The 20,212-nt window shown below is 31.5% G+C and overlaps 3 protein-coding genes across 3 annotated transcripts; 2 read left to right on the plus strand and 1 right to left on the minus strand.

The window, feature by feature from the left end:
- The first annotated feature begins 752 nt into the window (after positions 1–752).
- LOC112799881 (lectin 5-like) lies at positions 753–2,244 on the plus strand. The gene is made up of 2 exons (XM_025841871.2): positions 753–953; positions 1,464–2,244. Exons 1-2 carry the CDS (start codon positions 800–802, stop codon positions 2,114–2,116), a joined length of 807 nt encoding a protein of 268 aa, XP_025697656.1. The 5' UTR covers positions 753–799; the 3' UTR covers positions 2,117–2,244.
- A 1,002-nt stretch (positions 2,245–3,246) lies between these two features.
- Positions 3,247–5,347, minus strand: LOC112799882 (L-type lectin-domain containing receptor kinase IX.1-like). Its single transcript, XM_025841872.3, has one exon. The coding sequence runs from the start codon at positions 5,308–5,310 to the stop codon at positions 3,346–3,348; it is 1,965 nt and encodes a 654-aa protein (XP_025697657.1). The 5' UTR covers positions 5,311–5,347; the 3' UTR covers positions 3,247–3,345.
- A 6,066-nt stretch (positions 5,348–11,413) lies between these two features.
- LOC112799976 (L-type lectin-domain containing receptor kinase IX.1-like) lies at positions 11,414–13,799 on the plus strand. The gene has a single exon (XM_072236590.1). The coding sequence runs from the start codon at positions 11,790–11,792 to the stop codon at positions 13,743–13,745; it is 1,956 nt and encodes a 651-aa protein (XP_072092691.1). The 5' UTR covers positions 11,414–11,789; the 3' UTR covers positions 13,746–13,799.
- The last annotated feature ends 6,413 nt before the right edge of the window (positions 13,800–20,212 follow it).

Consider the following 20,212-nt stretch of genomic DNA (forward strand, 5'->3'; position numbering starts at 1 on the left):
TTAGGTCAAAAAGGATATTAGATTTCTTTTCAAAATGATGTGACAATTGGCAATAAGCAAGGGGATAAACTTTGTATATTCTATATTGTGGAGAGAAAGTATAGGGAGCCAATGGTTTAAGCGTATAATGTGTATAATGGAGGTTTAGAAAGTATTAGAGATATGACTATTAGTGTTATATTATTTCTGTCAAATTACGTTTTTAGGATGACTGGGTTCATGACATAGTATTAGAGTTCTAGATCCGAAAGGTCAAGGATTGGATCCTTGATGAACTTCAAAATCAATTTAAGTTTTTGGGATGAGTGATTTTATGATATTGATAGAAAAAAAATTTAGTTTATTGTACACATTGTACGCTTATATACCATTGCCTCCTTAGCACTATCCGTTTGTGAAAGGTTTTTTTAACTACATAATAATTGTTAAAAAGAAAAACAAATTACCTTGCTCATATATATCATAGTTTATTAATCTAATAACCTCTTAAAAATATGCACTAAACACACAAGTTGAAACAAATTCGTCAGTTTCTCCCCGGGACAGAGGTTACGTCCACAAACATGTAGACAAATATTTCATATATAGTTAAACTTCCTTGCTCTTTTCACCAACGCTTTGATGGTTTGACCAACATTGCTGGCTACCTAGTTCAATTCGGCCTGCTTATTTATTTTATTTTTATAACGTCAATTCAGAAGATCTCGCCTCCTATATATATGCATTCTCTACTTGCTCCATTCATCATTCAACACAAGAACACAACCACTATTGGTTATCACTCAAAATATCACAAAAGATGGCCAACTCCGACCAAAAACTCCTAATGATCTTCATGTTTTCACTCATGTTCATAACCATTGCCAAATCAGACTCATTGTCCTTCAACTACCCACGTTTCACGCCGGGTCTTAGAAATCTTCTGTTGGACGGTGAAGATTCTAGCATTTCAGGTAGTCAATCAAATAAAATAATGTAGCTATATTGTATAGTTGTACTGTACTACATAATATAATGAGAATAAAATATCAATAATTTATGTATATTTATATGTATTTTTTTTCATAGCATAATAATTTACTAAAATAATCAACTTTCTCATGAAGATCAAATAAAACTAAATCGTCATTCTATTTTTATATTATGATAATGAATATAATTCTAATTTAGTTATTCATATAAATAAAAATTAATTTAATTATATTATATTTATAAAAATTGAATATAAATATATACATTTGTGTATTTCTATAAGATATTATTATTAGTAAATTAGTATTACTAAAAAATTTTTACTTTAAGTAATTTGAACTTTTATATTGATTTTTAAGCGAGACTGACACGTAATTGTTTTTATTTAATTGATAATCGAATTGTAATTTAATCATATTAAATTATCAAAGTTTTCTATTTGACTTAATGATCTTAGTTCTCTAATCACTATAATTCTCCACCAACAACAGATGGAGCGCTACACCTGACCAAAACCGATCCCAATACAGGCAAAGCACTTCCAGACCGTTCTGGTTTGGCCGCATTTTTTGGAGCAGTTCGGCTCTTCAACAACCGAACCGGCAAAGTTGCAGACTTCACTACAGAGTTCACCTTCACCGTGAAAACAAACGGTGTGCAACCTCACGGCGACGGGTTCACCTTTTTCCTCGCATCACTCGATTATGAGTTCCCAGACAACTCGAGTGGCGGATTCCTTGGACTCTTCAACTCTCAAACTGCATTCAATGCCTCTGCAAACCAGGTTGTGGTGGTTGAGTTTGATACCTTTGGGAACACTTGGGATCCTCCCTACTCACCATACCCTCACATAGGAATCGATGTTAACAGCGTCAGATCGGTGGCCACTGCAAAATGGCCAATGGATTCTGAACCAGATGGTGCAATAGGGAAAGCATCTATAAGATATGGGTCATCTTCAAAACTGTTGAGTGTGATTGTTTCTTATCCAAACAGTACCGTACCTGTAACTACTTTATCGTATCCGGTTGATTTTGCGAATGCTCTGCAATCGGAATGGGCGCTTGTTGGATTTTCTGCTTCTACTGGTGATTTGGTTGAGACACATGACATTCTTTCATGGTATTTCCGTACTTCCCTGTAAAGCAAGAAATATATAGTACTGCTTGGAACCGACGAGAAGAGAAAAAATGGAATGCATGTTGAGAGAATATTTGAGGAGTTAGCTATGTTATGGTTTAGTTGGTGTGTTTTGCATTTTTTTTTTCTTTTTTCTACTTATTAGCTTCTTTCTTTCATTTGTTCAGAGACTCATCTGACCAGTTTCCTTTATAATAAATGCAAGTTTAAAGTCATGAATTAATACATATAAGTTATTAATAATAATTCGATAAATGATAAAGAAATATGAGAATTTATTATTTTTAGTCTTTAGATAATAATTAATAAATATTTAAAATATAAGGTAAAATATGTTGTTAAATTATTATATTAAAAGAATTTTAAGTTAATGCTTAAGTGATGATTAAAAATACTAAATTTTGATGATCGTCTAATATATTTCTAATAAAATTTTAAAAAAATTTATGAAAACAACTTAGAAAAGAAGGCTGATTAATTTAGATATGTCATGTGCGTGTTATGCATTGATATGGATGATGGGGTGCTATACATGAATGTGGGACAACAAAAAATTAGACCATCTAAATTCAGTGAAAAAAAATTTGGATACCAAATCAGATGATCCGAGTTGTGAGGAAGAGAAAATTTGAAATTCAAAATTAAATAATCAGACCGTCCAATTAGTTTATTTATTTTCTTTGTAAAAGAAAACGGATCCTTTAATTAAGTTTTTCTCTTTTTTAAAAAAAAAAAACGGAATCTCGTATTTTTGTCTTTAACTCTCTCTGTTCGAGTTGTGTTTTTCTGACACCACATGCAGATAAAATTATTGTACTCTCCACAATGCTACAACATACCAATCTCTCCTCCATATTAAAAATAAAAAGCGACAAAAAAATATTAAATGAATAAGTTATTTTTATAATTAAATTTAATAAAAAAAAATTTCTTTCTCTTATGTATTTTTTTTTCTTTTGACGGATATTTATTGTGTTAATAAACTATTAAACCAAGTTAACTAAACTTATTACCAAAATAACTTGGTCATACAGCATGATTATCTAATTAATTTAACGTTCTATATATAATTCACATATCATAAGCATGATAAATATAGTCGGGGTCAACAATATATATTACACAAAAAGCGAATATGCTAAGGTTTATGCATTGATACCAAAACACTTAGTTCTCCCATTAAAGGAGATATAAAATCTTATTCATGCACCATCTTAAATATACATCTCTATCTCACCGACCTGATTGGAGGCTAACACTAACGGAAGCACCATCAGAGCTGACAGAAGGTGTGGGAATATGGTATATAGCAACAGGCATCTTTGTTGGAAGTTGTGGCAGTGCACCTTCTGAATTCAGCACTTGAATTGCTTGTCTTATTGATGGTCTCCCATTCTTATCAGGATGACAACACCATAAACCAACAATCATCAAATACATGGCTTCTTTCTCATCAAAATCCTTTTCTAGTCTCCCATCCACAACCATATGAAGCTCTTCTCTTCCATAATGATCCCAAACCCACTCCGCTAACCCCTTTTGACTATCTTCATCCTCTATAAGGTCAAACACCCTTTTCCCGGTGGCAATCTCTAAAGCTACCAATCCAAAACTATACACATCTGACTCCTTACTTGCTCTGCGACTGCTTATATATTCTGGAGCCATATAGCCAATAGTTCCGGCTAAAACCGATGTCTGAGACCCTAATTCATGATCTATGAGCTTAGCCAAACCGAAATCACCAAGCTTGACATTGAAACTAGAATCCAACATCACATTGCTTGGTTTGATATCTCTATGCAATACACATTGTTCCCACTCTTCATGAAGATAGAGAATAGCAGAGGCCAATCCAAGAGCTATCTTGTGCCTCAAGCTCCACGATAATGGAGTCCTATTCCCAAACAAATGGGAATCAAGGCTACCATTTGGCATATACTCATAAACAAGAAGGAACTCACCTCGATCATGGCACCAACCTATGAGTTGCACAAGATTCCTATGCCTTAACCTGCTAATGACTTTGACTTCAGTTACATACTCTCTTTTCCCTTGTCTTGATCCACTTGATATCTTCTTAACAGCAACAACCAAATCTAGATCAGCAAAGTAGCCTCTATATACCGCGCCAAATCCACCTTGACCTAACTTCCTGTTTGGGGAGAAGTTATTGGTGGCGACAACAACCTCCTCATAAGAGAATCTTCTTGGTCCAGCTCCTTTTTCCAAGTCATCAATAGAGCTCATCCTCTCTCTTAGAGCATCATTTTTCTTTTTCTTCTTCCATCTTCTAAATATTACATATGTTGAAATAACTGCCACAATCAAAACAGCTCCTGCAACAACTGATCCAACCACCACCTTCCATGTCTTGTTCGAATTCTTTCCTTTACCAGGCTCTGCGGCGTCCAAACTTGAACTGAACTCCCAAGACTGAATAACATGTCGTTCTGTGTACTCACTAGTAGCCGCGGAAAATCCAATTGTAACCGATTGAGGCAAGACCTTCATCAAATCAATTTGATGAGAAAGAGTAGTATTCTCTTGAGAGGTAGAGGTTGTTTGGTATTTCCATGACACACTTAGAATCTTGCTTGTTGAATTGTATGTGATCCATGCATCAGCAATGTCATTACTATGCTTGCTAGCATTCCAAGCAGTGTAGTTTGCCGAAGAAATTGAATTAACATTGATTCCCACATGCTCCAATTTGGGATCCCACTCCGGATTAGGGAAGGAGTCAAACTCAACATGAACAATCTGATTGCGCAGCGAGTCGGCAGTGGATGTGTTGTATAGGCCTAGGAAGCCGCCGGCAGAGTTTGGTGGTATTTGGAATCCAGAAGGTGCAAGGAAGAATGCAAGGCCAGCAGCATATTGAGAATTGCCTTGAGTGTCAATAACAAAGGTGAAGTGTGTTTTCAAATCAGCTTGTTTTCCTGATCTTGATTCCCAAAGTAGAACATCTTTGAAGTATATGGCTGATCCAACTTGGAATAAGTAATCAATGTTATTGTTCAATTCTATCGTTCCAACACGAGGTATGGCTTGTCCTCTATAAAGTATGCTTGGATCGCCAGTGGTAAACGTAGATATTTGGAATTCAATCGAATAAGTTGAGAGGTTTAATGCAAGGAAGGTTGAGAGCAAAAGGTAAAGAAAGGTTGGTGATGGATAAAAGAAAATTGTAGCCATGGTTTGTGGAATCTTGAAGGTGAGCTATTACAACTGAAGTTGGTTGATAACTAATTAAATAGCTTAAGATAATGTTGGCGACTTTATTATATGCGCCTGTGGCTTCATTAAGATCAAGTCAATCGTACGCGTCAATAATTTTCTTATTATTATTGTTTAGGTTTTTCTTGTCTTCAAATAAACTTTCTTAAGGTACAAGGATTTATTTGTATTATACGTTGATTACGTTTCACTGAAAGGAACCACATTTATTTAAATCTATATAGGTTATTCGTAAGCTCTAGATAGGGTCTTTGTTTTTATTAGTTTAAATATTTTAGAGTGATGATTTCGATCGTGACATGATATCTTAGTTTCTCTTAGACAATAATTAGAATTAATTTAGATGAATTATTATAATTTATATTTATATAAAATATATGCATATTAATTATAGGATGTATGTTTTTATTATTTTAATTTTTCTAATATCTATATATATTCTTATGTATTATATTTTTATGACACATTTAATAATATACTATTATTTCTTTAGTTTAATCTTTTATTTTTAATATGGTATTAGAATATAGGTTTCTTTTTTTCTTCCATGAAAATTTGTTCATAGTTCATTTATTTTTTTTTCTAACAGTGCTCTTTGTTTTCGTTTTTCAATTTTTTCCGACATTTTAGGTCGTCACTGCCATCACTATCGTATTTGTCTCATCGTTAAGATTCTAACACCTCCATACTTGTCGCCTTCTACCGCTGGATGCGCCCTCATGCGCCGCCTGAAGACCGGTATTCGATCAGGTTCCCTTATCTTCAGATACTTCAACATCCGTTGAATCTTTGGTGACAATCGCATGGTCCAAGAGCTTTCACGTATCGCGCCACAAAGCCCCTAGAAACCCGCACGTAACCCGATCCGACCCGCAGGTTGATTCCCGTTCCAGCTCACTCGCAAGTGTGCCTTTTCCCTCCACTCAGACGTCGCCATGTGTCATCCATCTGCTGACGTGGCTGTTGATGTGGCGTTGACATGATGCTGATGTGGCAGACAGTGAAACCTTCCCTAAGATTTTTTGGTGAGCTCTTTCCGATTTTGTCATCTGTTTTCTCGTTTTCGGCTTCAAATTTGCAGTTTTTCCCTCTTCACTTTGATCTTTGTCTCTACTATATATTATGGAAAAGTCAGATGTTTTTGCTACCATAGACAAAAAGGGTAAATTCGATTGAAACTGTAACTGTTTTGGGTACCTCTTTTTAGACTGTCCTTCTATTGAATGTCACAAATGTTAACAGAAAGATCACATTAACTACCATTGTCCACAAGTGTTCTGTCATTACTGCAAACTCTCGGGACATTTTACTACTGCCTGTCCTACTCGCCCACCACGTCCTGGTCACCTCGAGTATCATCCTCATTCCAGTTTCTCTTCAAGAATGTGTCTACTTCTGCTATTGCTATTACTACTAAATCTACCACCTCTGTTCCTCTCAACCGGTCTTCTGTATCTCTCTCTCTGATATTGCGTCTCTTCATAAGCATCTTCTCTCTCTTTTTGGTAATACTCCTGCTGCTTTTTCGACTTTTTCAGATAATTCTAAATGGTATTTTGACTCCAGTTGTTTTAATCACATGTCTCTTTTGTATAATTTTTTCTCTTCTTTGCGTATCACAACAAATACACCTTCTGTCAATACTACTAATGATTTCTTTTTACATGCAACACACAAGGGTTCTATCTCTCAATCAACTTTTAATCTTTCTGATGCTTATTATATTCCGAAATTGAACTTCAATTTTATTTATGTTGGTCAACTTGTTGATCTCGATTTTGATGTCACTTTTTTCCTTTCTAGTTATCGTGTACATGATCGTAGAACGGAACAAATTATCAAAATTAGATGTAAGGTCAAAAGGTTGTTTGAATTCGAGTTTAATACCTTTGGGAACACTTGGGATCCTCCCTACTCACCATACCCTCACATAGGAATCGATGTTAACAGCGTCATGGGTTCTCAACTAGATGGTGCAAATAGGGAAAGCATTTATAAGATATGGATCATCCTCAAAACTATTGAGTGTGATTGTTTCTTATCCAAACAGTACCGTACCTATAACTACTTTATCATATATATCCGGTTGATTTTGCGAATGCTCTGTAATCGGAATGGGCGCTTGTTGAATTCTCTGCTTCTAGTGGTGATTTGGTTGAGACACATGACATTCTTTCATGGTATTTCCGTACTTTCCTGTAGAGCAAGAAATATATAGTACTGCTGGGAACCGACGAGTAAGAGAAAAAATGGAGTGCATGTTGAGAGAATATTTGAGGAGTTAGCTATGTTATGGTTTAGTTGGTGTGTTTTGCATTTTTTTCTTTTTTTTTTACTTATTAGCTTCTTTCTTTCATTTGTTCAGGGACTTATCTGATCAGTTTCCTTTATTATAAGTGCAAGCTTAAAGTAATGAATAATTACATATTATATGTTTAATTTAATAATAATAATATTTAATAAGTTTTTCTCATGCAACCGCTCTTAGACTAATGGAGATGAGTCAGATCATGCATCTCTCATTCTTGAGACAGACCCCAAAGTAACACCTCAAAGTGAAGTTTTAAGTTTTAAGAATGATGGCGTGACAATGAAAAAGTGAGAAAGATAGTTTATGAATCTTCAAAAATAAGTTATATCTCAAAGTGATTTTTGAAGTCCCATTTAAGATTTAAAATGGTCTCTAAAATTAATAGTTACACAACTTTAGCTTTGAAGTTATACTTTGAGATTTATAGTAGTCCCTCACATAATTTCTGTCCATCACTAGTCGTCGAAAAGTTGAGGTAAACTGATTCCTACTACGTGACAAACTAAACTTTTTTGTTTGTATTTTGATTCCTTTCCCCTATTAAAATTCTAATCCCCAATTTTTATTTCTTGAATTCTCTTTCTCATTTTCTTCTTCATCAACCTTATTCATTCTCTTTTCTCATTCTTCCAAATTCAATCATCAATGACCTCTATTATATAAACTTAATTCCAAGTCATCACTATTACCATTCTCATCATCCTCATCCTGATCAAATTTCTCATCATCATTCAAAATGTACTTTGATCTTCAAGTCCCATCTCTCAATCAATCTCCTCCAACAAGTGCATCAGTGACATCATCACTAGTTGTGCTGTCTCGTCTTCCGCTCCCTCTCCAACAACCTTTCCTGCAGCCACCGCCTCTGCCGCCTCTTGTGCCGCAACTGCCTCTCTTGCTGATAGTGTCCTATTGCTATATGCATGTGACCCATCCTCGTCGTCGAAGTTGTCGCAGAATGTCACCATGCGTCCCTTTCGAAACAGTTCCAACCTCATACTGGAGGAGTTCCATTGCAAAAACTGAGGTTGGAGTAGCACACTGCTGACAGGGGTTGGCTCCATGGGATTGCCGACGGTGAATGTGATCTCGAACGGAGAGCTGTAGCGGGTGAAACTTGAGCGGGAGAAGGTAGCCTTGGCTACGAGTGAAGGAAAAGGGAAGATTGAGACTTCATTAATGTTATCGTTGTTGTCAGCCATGTGATGGTGGTGATGAGTTGAATTGTCGTTGTTGAAAATGGATTGAAAGTGTTTGAGAGAGTTAGAACATTGTGTGTGATAAACTAATTAGTAATCTGCAGAATTATATAAAATTTATTGGATTCATTTTGTCTTAGTTATGAAATAATATATTTTTTTCTTATTTTTGGTATTAGTACAAGTTGAAGGTACCAATTGAAAGATTTATACTGTGATTTATTACGTTTTTGTTGATTAATAACTATTTGTATTTTATATTGTTGTTGCATAGATGATTAGATTTGAATGAGTGAGAGTAGATAATTAAATTAAAGAAGAAGAGAACGAGGAAGAGAATTTCGGAAACAAAAATTGAGGAATTGGGATTTAAAAGAGAATGAGACCACATTGTAAATTAAACAAAAAAATTTTGTTTGCTACGTCACTATGTCGTTGGCGTGCCAGTATGGCAGGAACTAGTCGATGGATGAAAACTATATGAGAGATTACTATAAATCTCAGAGTATAAATTTAAGGATAAAATTGAGTAATTATTAATTTTAAAGACCACTTTAAATTTTGAATGTAATTTCAAAGATTATTTTAAGATTTAATTTTTTGAAAAACTAATATTAAAGAATCAATAATAATGTAAAAAAAAAATAAAAAACCACAGGCACAAGCTCTTATATTGGTGGCAAACAAGCAAACCCAATTCTAATTAGAACAGGATGGAGGTAATTGAGAGCAAGCTAGAAAAAGTTATGATTCCAAAATTAGTGCTCTTTTTAAATATAATTCCATGAGAAAACGGAAAAATTAATTTGAGATGTTCTATTTTTATCTCAAATATTTTATTTTATTTTTTTAAATTAGTTTTTTAAAATATTTCTTAATTTATTTTATTATAATTTTCTTTTAAATAACACCAAAAATTATTATTATTATAATGATCATATTATAATGATCATATTATTGGTTTTAATAATTTAAGAGTAAAAATAACAAAAAAAAATAAAAAATAAAAAAAGAAACATTACAAAGAAAAATAATATTTAAAAAAATATTAAATTTAATTTTTAATTAAAGAATAAAAATAAAAAATAAAATTTTCTTAAAATAAAAATAGAGCGTTTTAAATATTAGAAAAAAATTAAAATTTAATCAAAATGTTAGAAATACAAAAAAAAAATACTTTATCTAAGATATTATTTAGTAATAGCATAAAAATAATTTTTTATACTTTTATAGAATTAAATTTAAACATTTTCAGAGTCAATTGTTAGTATATAGTAATTATGGTCAACTTAGGAACGAAGAGGACAAAAGTCACAAAACATAGTGCCTTGCACCTGGAACTTGCTTAATGCATCGCCCCAAAAATTAAACAAACCCCTCTCTCAGTCTCAGTCTCTACCTTGTCCTTTTTTTTTTTACAATGAAGATAGGTGTAGTGTTGTATTTCCTTTCAATAAATCGTCATTAACGCGTACAACAAACTATGTCAAAACATTTGTTTCTGAATTAAAGAAGATTAACCTAAACAATAAAAAAAATGTTTACATGATAGACTCCATCCTGATGAAGGCAGGTGCATGTAGTATATATATATAGTTATTAACTTATTATATACAAAAATGTTATCTATGATCATGTTTTATATAATTATCTGTAATAATATAATTTCTTGAGATTTATGTTACAATTTTAAATACACTCCAATACTATTATGCCGGTATTTAAATTTATTCAATCTCTTGAACTAAGACTAAATCAATCTAATTCTCAATATTTAACAAAAAAAAATATCAAACTAAAAAATAAGAGAAAAAAAACTTTGATAAAAAAAAAACATTTTATTATTCAAATATTTATGTTAACTTCAAAACTAGTTTACACAAAAACCATGGCTGAAAGTATGGTACTGGTCTTGCCTTCTTCCTTGCACCTTCTGGATTCCAAATCCCACTAAACTCTGCCGGTGGCTTCCTAGGGCCTATATAACACATCCACCAGAGCCTCCTCCGGCAACCAGATTGTTCACGTTGAATTTGATTCTTTCTCCAAACCAGAATGGGATCCCAAAACGGAGCATGTTGGAATCAACATCAATTCAATTTCTTCAGCAAATTACACTGCTTGGAATGCTAGCAGGCATAGTAATGACATTGCTGATGCTTGGATTTCATACAATTCAAGAAAGAAGATTCTAAGCGTGTCATGGAAATATCACACAACTTCTACCTCCCAAGAGAACACTAGTCTTTCTCAAGAAATTAAAAAATTATATAAATAGTAATATTTAATAATAATACACATATACATCACAATAAAATATTTCTGAATGTAGTTTCAGCTGCTTTGATGGTTCAAAAAATTTTACAAGCTTAATTCTTTTGCAGATATAATCTATTTTAGTGAGTAAATTATAAATATGTTTATAAATATATAAAGGATTCTAAAAATATTTTTATATTTTAGTAAGACTACTAAGAGAAAAAAAAAAAAAAAACACAAGAAGAACAACTAACAAATAATAACTATCTGAGACTCCTTGAACTTCCTAACAATTTCCTTTTCATTTCATTTCAAACAATGATGAAGAATATATTACAGGTGCACCTGGAACCAACGTAAATGTGCCAGCTAATTAAATTGAGCCCTCTCTTTTTCGATGCCAAAAGTTGACTTATTTTTGGAGGTTGACTTACGAAGAACATATATAGATTTACATACTACACCTGTCTTTATATTTCCTTTCAATGAATCGTCATCAACGTAAAATACAAATAACTCCTTGTATCTTAATTAGAAGATAAACATAAACAATAATAAGAAAATTATTGACATGATATACTACTTTAACTTATCATCTTAATGAAGCTAAGGTAGGTGCATATATTTAAAAAGATGTTGGGCTATTGAATTCCCAACACTCACATACCATGGCCGCAAACTGGCATTCTTTTCTTCACCTTTTATTCTCATCCTTCCATGTTTTTATTCTGAAAACTTATTCAATCGAATTCCAAATATCTAGGTTTACTACTGGCGATCCAAACATAGTTTACAGAGGACAAGCTATCCCTCGTGTTGGAACAATAGAATTGAACAATAACATTGATTACTTATTCCAAGTTGGATCAGCCATATACTCCAAAGATGTTCTACTTTGGGAATCAAGATCAGGAAAACAAGCTGATTTGAAAACACACTTCACCTTTGTTATTGACACTCAAGGCAATTCTCAATATGCTGCTGGCCTTGCATTCTTCCTTGCACCTTCTGGATTCCAAATACCACCAAACTCTGCCGGCGGCTTTCTAGGCCTATACAACACATCCACTGCCGACTCGCTGCGCAATCAGATTGTTCATGTTGAGTTTGACTCCTTCCCTAATCCGGAGTGGGATCCCAAATTGGAGCATGTGGGAATCAATGTTAATTCAATTTCTTCAGCAAACTACACTGCTTGGAATGCTAGCAAGCATAGTAATGACATTGCTGATGCATGGATCGCGTACAATTCAACAAACAAGATTCTAAGTGTGTCATGGAAATACCAAACGACCTCTACCTCTCAAGAGAATACTACCCTTTCTCATCAAATTGATTTGATGAAGGTCTTGCCTCAATCGGTTACAATTGGATTTTCCGCGGCTACTAGTGAGTACACAGAACGACATGTTATTCAGTCTTGGGAGTTCAGTTCTAGTTTGGACGCCGCAGAGCCTGGTAAAGGAAAGAATTCGAAGAAGACATGGAAGGTGGTGGTTGGATCAGTTGTTGCAGGAGCTGTTTTTATTGTGGTAGTTATTTCAACATATGTAATATTTAGAAGATGGAAGAGCAAGAAAAAGGATGCAAAAATAGAGAGGGTGAGCTCTATTAATGATGATTTTGAAAGAGGAGCTGGACCAAGAAGGTTCTCTTATGAAGAGATTGTCTTTGCTACCAATAATTTTTCCCCAAACAGGAAGTTAGGCCAAGGTGGATTTGGAGCAGTGTATAGAGGCTACTTTGCTGATCTAGATTTGGTTGTTGCTGTTAAGAAGATATCAAGTGGATCAAGACAAGGGAAAAGAGAGTATGTAACTGAAGTCAAAGTCATTAGCAGGTTAAGGCATCGGAATCTTGTGCAACTCATAGGTTGGTGCCATGATCAAGGTGAGTTCCTTCTTGTTTATGAGTACATGCCAAATGGTAGTCTTGATTCCCATTTGTTTGGGAATAGGACTCCATTATCTTGGAACTTGAGGCACAAGATAGCTCTTGGATTGGCCTCTGCTATTCTCTATCTTCATGAAGAATGGGAACAATGTGTTATTCACAGAGATATCAAACCAAGCAATGTGATGTTGGATTCTAGTTTCAATGTCAAGCTTGGTGATTTCGGCTTGGCTAAGCTCATAGATCATGAGTTAGGGTCTCAGACATCGGCTTTAGCCGGAACTATTGGCTATATGGCTCCAGAATATATAAGCAGTCGTAGGGCAAGTAAGGAGTCAGATGTGTATGGCTTTGGATTGGTTGCTTTAGAGATTGCCACAGGAAAAAGGGTGTTTGACCTTGTAGATAATGAAGAGAGTCAAAAGGGGTTGGTTGAGTGGGTTTGGGATCATTATGGAAGAGAAGAATTGCATAAGGTTGTGGATGAGAGAGTAGGAAAGGATTTTGATGAGAAAGAAGTGAAGTATATGATGATTGTTGGAATGTGGTGTTGTCATCCTGATAAGAATATGAGGCCATCAATAAGAGAAGCAATTCAAGTGCTGAATTTAGAAGGTCCAGTGCCACAGCTTCCAACAAAGATGCCTGTTGCCATTTATTATATCCCTACATCTTCTGTTAGCTCTGATAATGCATCCATTAGTGTTAGCTTCCAATCATCAGGTCGTTGACATGGACCGAGTTATACGCTGTGAATGGGAAAAAAAAGTTCTATTTAGATTATTTAGTGTGTATGCGTGTTTGTATAAATGAAAAATGATTATTTAGATTATTTTAAATATATTTTATTTTTTTATGGTCAAAATTAATTAAAAATATATTTTTTTCCATAATTATTGGTTAATTTTTTTTATATGAAAAAAATATGTGTTTTTGTTAAAAATGGCATTATTTTGTGTAATTACAGCTGGGTAGATTTTGCAGATAAAAAGTCAACACGCAGGGTGTGTGTTAGACACATGTCAACATCCTGACAACATGTAATGTATGTATTGGACACGTGTCATCATCCTGACAACACACAGGCGTGTTGAACACCTTTTTTTATATATCTACAATACTGTAATATACTTTAAATATCCATCTTCAACCAAAACACCAACTTCATTTTCACATTAAAAATAATTTTTAACAATTACCTCTTTCTATATATCACATGTAGAAAGGAATAAATTAAAAAATAATATTTTGACTGATTTCGATTCAACGAACAAAAATGAAAATTTATTTTAAATATGAAGAATAAAATTTAATTAAAGATAAAAAATTATTAAAATTTCTTAAAAAATTTCAAAATAAAAGTATAATTTATTAAAAGTTATATATATAATCTGTTAAATTTAGTTAATATGTACTGTAAAAATGTGTTAAAATTATCAATGAAAAAGTCCTCGTAAAAAATTATAAATTTTAAATTTTATTAAGTTTAGTTAATATATATTCTAAAAATACATGTTAAAATTATTAATTGAAAATAAAAATTATAAAAAAATTTATAAAATTTAAGTTTTTAATATATTTATTATATATTTTTTAAATTAATCATCAATGGATTGCTGTATGCATAAGACATGATTCGTCTAATATTTATTTAAGCCGATGAGTGAATTGACCACTCTACTAACTCAAGTTGATTTTTATTTTGTTTATTCAAACGTGAAATGAAAAGAAAATAATACGGCCCAACAGCTTGAGAATCCGGAACATTGCCTTTCTTAAGTGTCTTGAATCTCCCGACCAAAAATCTATGTCGTGAATCTTGATCCATCAAGCTCACTAAGTCATTACTTTGACCCGGAAAATCAATAACTTTTGGGGCTTAGAGCAGCTTTAAAGACCCATCTTTTAGCGAATTTAGCCCAAATTGGTATATCTAATGGGGTAGAATGAAAGAAAGGGTTCTGTTAATTCGGATTATTGAGAGTTTATATTGGGCTTAGGTACCTGAACAAAAAAAATAGGGCCTAGGTATAGCCTTGTATTTATTTAGAGAAATGATATTTTATTATTTTTTGTATCTAACTTTTTTATATATATTTTTTCATAATTAGGTTCCAAAGCGGCAAAGCCTCGACCAACAGGAGAGGTAAACATGTCACTAGTGAATGCAACACAGAAAACTTAGTACCAAGTATTCCACCCCCTACTAAGAAAACAAAAACTCCTGAACCTCAAATCCAACCCCACACAAGAATAGAGCATCACCACCAAAAATTAAAACATAAATTTTTATCTTTTTTCACTTTCTATCAATTACTTTTAATAAAAAATTATTCATATAATATTTCTTCCTATAAGGGTCACTTCACAATGTATGACACCAAATTAAAGAAATTTATGTTGCAACTTGCAAGCCTATGAAAGTGGATTAAAGTGTTAAAATTGAAGTTGTTTTAAATGGGTTAGATGGGTAGATGAAATATACGCGGAGTGCTTTGCTCCCCTATAAATAGAGTCAACCGTTGCTCTTTGTACACAATCAAAAGAATATTATTGTATTTCTTGTAGTGAATTTAATGTTGAAAAGGGTGTGTGGTATAACATAAGAATATTATTGTAAGTAATACACTAGATTATTTTAGATAAATTTTTTAGTATTTATTAGTTATTATATAATAAAAGTATATCTCATTATAATTACACTGTATTGTAATTATCGTTAAATATAGTGAATATTTTAGAGTTTTGGCTTGTAATTTTTCTCCCATAATTTTGAGATTTTTCATATTAAACTAAGGATATTATTTTGGTTTTAGTATAGCTAGAAAGTATATGTTATTATTTATGTGAAAATATTTAGAAATAAAAAATTAATCAAAATAGACTAAACTTATTTTATTTAATATTCATTAATTATTGCTAGAATCAATAAATACTAAATAAAATAAATTTAAATTGTCTAAATTGATTTTTTATTTTCTCTCAAACATCATCATTATAAGTGTTATATTGTTCATCACTCGTGTGATATTACTTTCGTTTGCTATGCTGATTCCACTAGTGGTGATTCTCCACATTAAATTTGCATTGGCATGCTAGTTCACATACATATTTTTAAATATATCCAACTCTAATTAATAACAAGATACGTGTTTTCACATCTGATACGGAACAAGTTAGAATCACATTTGTCTTCTAATTAAAAAAACTAAGGCAATGTAGACAAAAAAAAAGTTGAGATATCAAATTCACGATCAAGATAGAACTTGATCAATGTCATTGCAACGCCCTCCACAATGATTTATCAAACTAGTATTTAGAACACCAAAAATAAATGTATGTTAACCAACAAACGCATGCCCACGGTGGAGAATTCTCGATAATAAAAGAGGAATCAAATGAGATTACATCCAACTTAAAATTTTAAAGTGTTAATTTAATGGGTCTTTTATTTTATAAACTCTTTACTTTTTTTTGTTTTTTTGATGTGGAACTAACAGTTCGTTTGATTGATGTATATAATAAGGCATAGACATAAAGACACAAATGTTAAAGACATAGACATAAAATATTTGTGTATATGTATTATATTTGGCAAAAATAAAGAACCAGACACAAATATTTGGAAAAGACTAAATTACCTTTCATTAAAAAAAAGTTTGGAGAAATAAGAGGAAAAATTTTGAAAATTTAAAAATTGAATAAGGGTAAAAGAATAAAAATTAGTGTCTTACAAGTTGTATCTCGGCGTCTCACCAAATTAGAGGTACACAAATTTAATGTTTTTGTGTCTATCTGTGTCCTCCCGTATCCTTCTAAAATTTGTATCTTATCAAACTAAACAGCAGACATGTGTCACCGTGTTCATATCTCATTAAGACATGAACACCAATCAAACGTTACCTAACTTCATACACTCCTCACACTTATAAATTATCAGAAACGAGGGCAAAGACTAGCTAGCAACTAATAAGAACAAAAAGTAAACATGCTAGCTAGGGTTTGGTGTAGAAGGCCTACAAGGAAGCAAAGATGCCTTCATCTATCTTTTGTGAACCATTTCTATAAACACAACACGTACGCTTATGATGATCAACTAGTTCATGAGAATATCATAATTCAAAAGGGACATACACATCCTACTCCCAAGAAAAAGCCATGCCATCTTTCCCCAAGTGCTAAGGGAGCTTATATTAATGATTAAGTTTCATGTGCCTTCACTGATTACTGTACACACACTTGCTACTAGCTACTATTCTCCATCACAATACTTGAAAGAAGTAAAAGCTGGATTAACAAATATAATTAATAATTATGAAATTTAAGGCAAACTCTATCTTGCTCGGATTCTGTACATAGAATGATTTACTGATCATTGACACCTGGCTAAACTCCTTCATTGGAGCACTAAATTAGGACTTATTAATGTGCCATTAAGCATTAAGCATTAATTTATAATTTGATGAAGTGACATCTTAACATGCCTGTGGTAATAAGAACGAATCTTATTGGTGAAAGAAATCTTGTGTACTGTTCATCACATGGGTTCAACCAATTGAAATGCAGAATTAGAGACAATAGACCATGCTTTATGACTATGTGCACGGTGCACCTGACCTGGCCCCCTGTTGGCTACTACATATAATAACCTTTCTTTCTTCTAACTTCTAACTACAATGTCTTAAAAGGCCATTATACATTTAGGCTGCTTTTATTTCTAAGAATAAAATAGGATAAGACACTAAAAACAGAATAAGATAAGATATTAATAGATAAAGACATAAAATTTTATATTTTTGTATTTTATTTGGTGATAAATTAGAACAAATTATAAAAATTTAATTTTTTTTTATTTTTTTATTTAAAAAATTTGAGATGAAAAATATGACAACAAAAAATATAATTATAAAAAATTAACAACAAATAAGTTGTATCCCTTATTAGTGTCTTTGTGTCTTTCGTGTCAGGATGGATACAAAATACACTAATTCAGTGTCTCTAGACACATTATCTCTGTTAATATTTCCTCTGCCAAACACGATTTTGTATCTCAATGTCATGTCTTTATAAACAAACACAGCCTAAAAGTTTGTTAAGGAACTACTCTCATTCCTTTTAAAATATGAATTTATCTCTTTTCTATCTTAAAAATATATTTTAATACTACAATAATAAACTTTTTTATTTTTTATATCTTTAATACATTAAAAATATAAAAAATATCTTTTAACTTTTTAATAAATTATTTTTTACAGTATTTTTAAAATATATTCTTAGAATACATATTAGCAAAATTCTTAAAATATTTATTACTTTCAAAATATGGTGCTTAATTTATCTATATATATAAAAATGTAGAATATACATGTATAATTTTAAAAAATGTGAAAAAAAGATTCATTATATTTTACTGGTAAAATTAAACATCACTTATTCATATTAAAAGATATTACAAAACAAAAATATTTAATAAAAAACATAAACTTTTAAGTCCTCGAGACATTAACATTATATCTATATATATATTGTATTTCAATTACTCTCTTAACTAATAATTTCTTAATACCGGTGCTTTGGAAATTGGGATTTCACAGAAAAAGCAAGGAAAATAAAAGAATTCTTGATTAATGTAAAATTTAGTTTATATAAACTAAACTAAACTTGATTTGAAAAGAATAATTGTTTTAATTAAATTTTGTTCTAATGTTGATATTCAAATTTGAAAATGCTTATTACTACATTTACCCGTCTTTTATTACTTGAACCCTCTTGTTAAAAAAAATGAAGGTATTTACCACATTTACCCTTTTTTTTTTATTTGAAACTCTGAATTAGAAAAAGCTTTTACTCTTACCGAAACTCATATAACCAAATTGAGTATTTTATATGGTACAAAGTTATGTGTGACTCCAAAATCAAGATGCATTGTTTCTAAGAATAGCATAGGGCATGGGGGTGTCTCTTTCAATTCCTATGAATCAAAACCTTTGCGGTTTGCGCAAACAAATGTATGGTTTGCTTACCATTGGTCTCAGGCGTGCCATGCCTTTGACTTTTCCTCCTTTCAGAATCAGAATCTGTCATCTCATCAACACTTCTCTCTGTCACTACTCACTACACTGCACTTCTAACACCAATTTACTGCTTCCACAAATATATATACTTATTAAAATAAGTTATCTTTAAAATAAATTATATATATTCTTATTGTTATATTTATATGAAGTTGATAGTTAAAAATCATTAGATTATAATTTAGTTAAATTTACCAAATCATTTAATAATTTTTAACTATCAATTTTACATGAAGAAGATAACTCTACGTAAGTTTTTACTTAAATTATTTTTTATATATTTATTATATTTATATCATATATACATTTGGATTGATATTCTTTTTGTGTTTCCAACAATATTTTTTCAATAGCTAAAATTTGTTATTGGACGACAACATAATTTTATTGAGATTGAAGTTGTGTATTTAATTGATCGATTTCTCAATTCGTTGAAATTTCTAGCAAATTACTCTAATACATAGTTACATAATAGTTGTTATTTGCATAAATTTCAATTCAACTTTTAATCGTTACAGTGTATGTTTCTAATTGATTATTACTGTGTTTTAATTTTTTTTAGCTTTTATTCTTTTGACCAATGTCTTTAATTAAAGTATTTTTGAGATAAATTCTTATTATGTAATGAATAAATTTTAATTGTTATTAATATTTTTATGGAGTTTAATTAGGTTAGGCAGTACATTTCTTCAATTAATTATTTTTTATTTTAAAATAATTGTCCCTTTAACCATTTGTAAAGTGTTAAGCAATTCAGAATTAAAAATTTCTTATAAAAATATTCATCAAAATATTACTAATTAATTTATATAACTAATTCAAGATATTAACAAACGTTTGATTATTGTTTATGCTATAATATATATATCCACGAAAAAGCCACAATTTTAATATTGATTTTATATTGAAATAATTAAACGAAGAATCTATCAAACACAATATTAACATTAAAAAGAAAAAAAAATCCCAAAGGCAGGATTTGCATTGCTGAAAAAAATACTTGCAATTTGAGTTATTATTATAGAATACTCAGCAGCGCAATAAAACGATGCTGGTGCAACATAGCATCTTCCATTATCATTAATTAATTTTAGAACTATTGGTCATTTAAAGTTGATTAGTAT

Source organism: Arachis hypogaea, chromosome 5, assembly GCF_003086295.3.
Source record: "Arachis hypogaea cultivar Tifrunner chromosome 5, arahy.Tifrunner.gnm2.J5K5, whole genome shotgun sequence".
Lineage (NCBI taxonomy): Eukaryota > Viridiplantae > Streptophyta > Magnoliopsida > Fabales > Fabaceae > Arachis > Arachis hypogaea.

Excerpts from the sequence above, each read along its gene's own strand:
- LOC112799881 (XM_025841871.2), top strand. The coding sequence starts at position 800 with ATGGCCAACTCCGACCAAAAACTCCTAATGATCTTCATGTTTTCACTC. Across the intron at positions 954-1,463 it reads TGAAGATTCTAGCATTTCAG|ATGGAGCGCTACACCTGACC; the intron begins GTAGTCAATCAA and ends CACCAACAACAG.
- LOC112799882 (XM_025841872.3), bottom strand. The coding sequence starts at position 5,310 with ATGGCTACAATTTTCTTTTATCCATCACCAACCTTTCTTTACCTTTTG.
- LOC112799976 (XM_072236590.1), top strand. The coding sequence starts at position 11,790 with ATGGCCGCAAACTGGCATTCTTTTCTTCACCTTTTATTCTCATCCTTC.